General features: G+C 37.8%; 1 protein-coding gene across 14 annotated transcripts; it reads left to right on the forward strand.

The window, feature by feature from the left end:
* Window positions 1-206: 206 nt before the first annotated feature.
* LOC121802214 lies at window positions 207-4,167 on the forward strand. 14 transcript variants are annotated; one of them, XM_042201826.1, is made up of 7 exons: window positions 431-646; window positions 1,063-1,853; window positions 1,947-2,046; window positions 2,189-3,144; window positions 3,226-3,444; window positions 3,533-3,657; window positions 3,867-4,167. In XM_042201826.1, the coding sequence occupies exons 4-7, from the start codon at window positions 2,234-2,236 to the stop codon at window positions 4,031-4,033; spliced, it is 1,422 nt and encodes a 473-aa protein (XP_042057760.1). In that variant the 5' UTR covers window positions 431-646; window positions 1,063-1,853; window positions 1,947-2,046; window positions 2,189-2,233; the 3' UTR covers window positions 4,034-4,167. The 14 variants fall into 14 exon arrangements, with proteins under 14 accessions (XP_042057756.1, XP_042057761.1, XP_042057752.1 ...); XM_042201816.1 differs by lacking the exon at window positions 1,947-2,046 and having other exon boundaries at window positions 1,063-1,165; window positions 1,768-1,853; XM_042201822.1 differs by lacking the exon at window positions 431-646 and adding an exon at window positions 207-304 and having other exon boundaries at window positions 1,063-1,165; window positions 1,768-3,144.
* The last annotated feature ends 1,175 nt before the right edge of the window (window positions 4,168-5,342 follow it).

Below are 5,342 nucleotides of genomic sequence, written 5' to 3' on the forward strand. Positions count from 1 at the left end.
GCGGGTGGTGGAGGACGCGGGCGCGCCAGGTGCTCGACGAGGACGGGGCGCAGGGTCCCGGGCCGCGGCGCTGCCCGTGGCGGCCAATAGATTTCTTAATCTCCGTGCTCAAAAGTTTTGACTCAACTTAATTGGAACGGAGGAAGTACTACTTATTATAACTATAAATTTAACTTGTACTCATCAAGAGAGATAAATTATTATTTCCTCAGGTCTCATACACCTAGTACACATCCTTTCATTTTTATTACGTCTCACAAAACTATACACTTTCTAATTTTGAAACGTTTTTCTTTCAAAGAAGGTAAGACTCATTTTCCACTTTATAACATTTTAATTACTTTTTCTTTTAACTCTCTTTTATTTTATCAATTCTGTATACTGTTAGTTGTAGGCGTAATATTTAAAAAAATATTAGTATGAAGTTTTTTCTATTTCCTTGTTCTAGAGTTTTCACTTTTCCAGATTAATCTATAATTATTTAGACAATTTTAATTCCAAAATATACTCTGTTAAAGGTGGATGAGAAAAAAATTTCATCAAATTGAATAAAAAAATTGAAATCGCGCGCAGATTTTCTGGATTAAATTGGCTCTGTCCAAATTTCTAATCAGTTGATGACGCGACGAAGCTTGAATACCGTATTGTTCGTCTCTTTTCACATAATCCTCGCAGTTTTTTTTTTTTTTTGGAATAGTGAGTCATTATTCAATTTTCTAGTTCAATTCAAAGCTGCTGTCACGATTAGTAATTTCGTTCATGTTTTCGGTTTCCCCCTTTTGAGTTTGATGACATTCCCAGCTGCATGTCAATTTCTTGCCTTTTTCTGTAGCCCTTCACATTTTTAGGGATTCTGTGGATTGTGAATGTGTGATTTTTTATTGAATTAAACACGTTATTGGTTTTGTTTTGGGAAAAATAATTTCTGCTGTGGAGAATTTCGATTTTAGTTTACAAATAGGGAGGGTTTTGCTTGGATTTTGCTGGATGATAATGTAGCTAATGTAATTATCTATTGGTTGAAATGATTAAGCTTTGAATTTTGTTTTACCCTTTCTTCAGATTGAAAGAAATAGCTTGGCATTGTGAGGATGTGGACGTAGTTGATGTAGATCATCCTCGATACCCTTCATGTGGAAACATGACTCTACGGCCTTCTACCCTGGTATGGATGTGCTGATCGTGTACATTGTCGTGTCCCTGTTATGTATATATAGCTGGTTGTCGAATGTCGATGCAATCTTACTTGGAAAGCTTAAGCTAGTTTATAATTCAATCCTTTGTTCAATTGTTGTGACTTGATTTTTTGTTTGCATTATTTTCGTTGTAAGCTTGAATTCCACGTTCATTGTTTAACTGAAGTCTAGCTGTGATTTCAATGGAAATCGAGTTTAAAAAAGTACTTTGGAGCTTTTTAAAAGACAATTAGCAGATGAAACGTTGATGCTGCAGTGAAAGTCTAGAGGTCGAATGAAAAGCACTAGACAGTGTACCAAACGGACAGAGGAAAAGAGAACTTTTTCGTGGTTTTCATATATTTTAGTCTGTTTGCTTATTGTTATATGCTAGAGGATCCTAACTGGATATGTGAACCCTGGTTATGTAGAAAATATCAATTACTATTAATCAACTGAATGACTGATTTTGATTTTTAGAATTATCAGTCTTCCAATTTTTAACTGCAATTTAGGATGTCGAAGAAAAACTTAACTGTATATATGAACCAGCTTTTGTTATAATGGACTTGTGCATAAATTACTCGTGCAGGAGATAGTATGTTTGCAGTGTGGTGACGTAGGATTCCGTAATTCATTTGTGTACTGTGTCAAATGCGTCAAATATGCTGTGCATCGGTAAGTTGCATAATGAAGTTTTTCCTTTCTCCCGCTATTTCCTCATTGAAACTTTCAACTTCTCCATGAACCAAAGAAAAATGAAAAATGCAGAAATAAGAGCTTAGATTACATTCATCATCTATGATTATCATACATCTTCGAGCTGCAGGCAGCTGAACGTGACATGTTACAGCTTTCTGTTTCTTTTTAGGTTAGATATATGTTTATGTACCTACGTTCAATGTATTGTTTTACCGTGGCTTGTGGCCCTTTTCGGAGGAGCAGCTTCTTCAGAGGAGAATTTATAATTTATTTATTGCTTTATTCAAACTTGTAATTTTCTTCTTTTCCAGCTATTGCCTTAACGTAGTACCCAAGTCACTCGATGAATTTGTTCGATGGTGTGTGATGATTGTGAAGCTGAGGTGAAAAACCAACAGCCTCACCTAAAAAATTACAACACTCGTAACAAAACAAGAGACTGCTCAGCTTCAGAGCATATTCAAAGTGACTCTGGAACGAGAACGAAGGAAAAATGTATAGTGGCGTTCACGATAGATGAGCCTGCGTCTCAATCTTACGATCTGTGTGCAAAGATGGACTTGGTTGAACTGTCTGCAACTGACAGTGACTGTCATGCTGTGGGCTTGAGAATGATTGACGAGGCTATCGTTCTTTCAGCAGCAGATGAAAGCAAAAAACGTGAGCAGAGCTCTTCCCATTCGCACAAGGAGAAAAATATCGAGGATAATCTGTTTTTGAGTACGTTATCGGCTGGTGATACATCTTGGAAAGATTGTGCCAAGGAAAAGAGAAGTGCGAGTCCAGTATCCGACCTGAGAAAAGGCCGGGATACACTTTGTAGTAACACCTCGGATAGGCCTCATGATGAATGCACTAATGTTGGCTTCAGTGAGCGTGGTAAATTGGCTAGTGAAACTACATTATCGGTAGATATGAAGGGCATTACACCCTCTTTGAAGAGATATTACGGCCTGCATCGCGGGTCAGATGTCAAGACTAATCCTGTGTTGTCTCGTTTCTCGTCAGACAGTGGTTCTTTGGGAAGTTCAAAGAAGATGAAACCTGACACGCCTTCTGCAGCTAATCTCAATGACCACAAGCGTAAACCTCTGTTTGCTCAACGCGTCAAGAAACACAAAGGGTTCGACTCAGGAACTCTGTCTGCTTGCATGACTGCTGAGAGGAGCATCAATCCAACTTGTGACGGGTTTCCAAAGGATTCAACAATCTTACCACCGGATGATTGCCAAATCCGAGCCGAACCAGTCATGGAACCAATTTGGAGGTGAGAAAAATAATGAACATGGTAAAGTTGTTATATCGATATTATTTTTTGCATTTATTAGAATTAACTTCTTAATCGCAGGGGAAGTTTCAGTATATCCAACAACGAAGACGAAATACTCGAGGATATCATGGCTCATATGTCTATATCGGCATGCCAGAAAGTATACAACGAGGCACGCCAGTTTATACCACTGCTCCACCTAGAAATGCTGCCAAGATCTCATGTCTGGCCACTACGTTTCGAGAGCTCAGAATCGAGTGCTGGAAACATCGCACTCTATTTCTTTCCATCTGAAAGGTTTGACATTATTCTTCGTTGCTGTTAAACATGTTGCTGCACTTCCTTCACGTTACATTAACAGAATTACATTGTATTTTTGGTATAGAAGCGAGCGATTTTATGATAACCTTGTTGATGAAATGGTGGAAGAGGATCTTGCTCTGAAAGCCATTGTTAAGAATGCTGAGCTTTTGGTGTTTCCTTGGACGAAACTGCCATTATCACACTGGAGTAAGTAAATACTCCCTCATCCATCCCACTTAAAGGAACATGTTTTTGTTTTTGTTTTCGAGATTTCCCACTCAAATCGACACTTTTAAAAAAAATAGAAACATCAAATTCTCTACCTTATTTTGTCCCCAGTTAACGCACTAAACAATACTGCATAATCTCGTGCTGAAAAAGAAATGATCTCTTTAACATGGTTGTTTTTTGTGTAGGATTTCAGGGCAAATATTATATGTGGGGGGTCTTTAGGGAAAAGCAGGCTCGGGCAGCATCACGCTGTCTGTCTAGTTACAACCCGGTGATGCGTAGAGATCGCGTGGATGAAAATGGCGTGTTGTTGCAGCACATTTTGGAGAGGAAAGCCCCATTACTCCATTAAGCAACTGCAGTAGTTATAGTTTTCGTACTTGTTGAATTCAACTATATAAAATTCTAGGTGAATATAATCTGTTTCTTGAAGAAATGTGTAAAATCTATATGAAATTCTAAGTGAAATATATTTTGGTTCTTAAAGAAATGTGTAAAATATATGGTTGTGATAAATCCGTAAAGACAACTTTTATACCATTTCTATTTTTGTATGTAATTAATTCAAATACATTAATCTACCAAATGTAATTTATTGATTAGCACTTAATAAAATTAAAAACACTCATAATAAAATTACTTCATTATTATCAATAATTAAAATAAAATACATAATCAAAACTGAAAACAATAGTACAAACAAATAAGTGAAGATTTTAAATTAAATAGAACTCTGTTAATATAAAAAACAATTGACTAAAAGACTAAAACTGACTTAATTTTTTAATACATGAGGCCTAACATATTTATCATTGACTAATAATTAGATATCATAGAAATAATTAGTAATGTCGAAATTACTAAAAGAAGAAGAAGCCAAATTCATCATCAAAATTATTCACATTTCTGTTTCCATGCAAATTATCGAAATCAGTTCCATTCCACAATAAATTTTGTGGCATCTCCGCGCCACCGCCGGAAAACTCAGCCGGGAACTCTCCGCCGCCGCCGTTTTCTTCGAAATCCGGCTGCGGTGGAGCGTCGATCAGCGCGGGCCCCGGAGATGAGGGGTTCAAGCCGGTCAAACGCTGCACGACCGCCTTGAACTCTCCGGGCTCCACGTTGATTTTCTTGGGAGAGACGGCGTAGATTATTACCGGCGGCGGCGGAGGGTGGCTGCGGTGAGATTTTGCCACTGCTGGCGGCGGCGGCAGCGCGGTCTTTTGCTTTGTTATGTTGTGGGATTGTTTGCTTATGCTCAGCGGTGAGGGGCGGGCCCCACGGAGACTGCGGGAAGCGGCGGCGTCGGACATGTTTGGCGGCGGGAAATGAGATTGAAAGAGTGATGAGTGTTTTAATATATGGAAAAAATGATGTGTGTATGTATATGTAGGAGAAAATATTTGAATGAGTAGGAATATGAGAGTGTATTGTTTGGCTAAGTCAAAACTCGTCTTTTATATTGACACTATCTCAGTCTTATGTTTCTAGTTGAAATTGTCGCATATCAGCTTGGAAATGGACAATGAGATCGCACGTGCGAGCCACACGAAATTTTAATACTAATTTGAGATTTGTTTCTTCTAAATAAAAACTTTTATTTAGTTTTAATAAAATTATTTCTAGTGCTTTAACAAAGATAAAACACTTATTCAATATAT

The sequence above is a fragment of the Salvia splendens genome, chromosome 5 (genome assembly GCF_004379255.2).
Source record: "Salvia splendens isolate huo1 chromosome 5, SspV2, whole genome shotgun sequence".
Classification (NCBI taxonomy): Eukaryota; Viridiplantae; Streptophyta; class Magnoliopsida; order Lamiales; family Lamiaceae; genus Salvia; species Salvia splendens.

What these genes read in the sequence shown, in the direction of transcription:
- LOC121802214 (XM_042201818.1), top strand. Translation starts at nt 2,234, where the DNA reads ATGGTGTGTGATGATTGTGAAGCTGAGGTGAAAAACCAACAGCCTCAC. An exon ending in GTCATGGAACCAATTTGGAG is followed by an intron (nt 3,145 to 3,225) that starts GTGAGAAAAATA and finishes TCTTAATCGCAG; the next exon opens with GGGAAGTTTCAGTATATCCA. An exon ending in TATTTCTTTCCATCTGAAAG is followed by an intron (nt 3,445 to 3,532) that starts GTTTGACATTAT and finishes TTTTTGGTATAG; the next exon opens with AAGCGAGCGATTTTATGATA.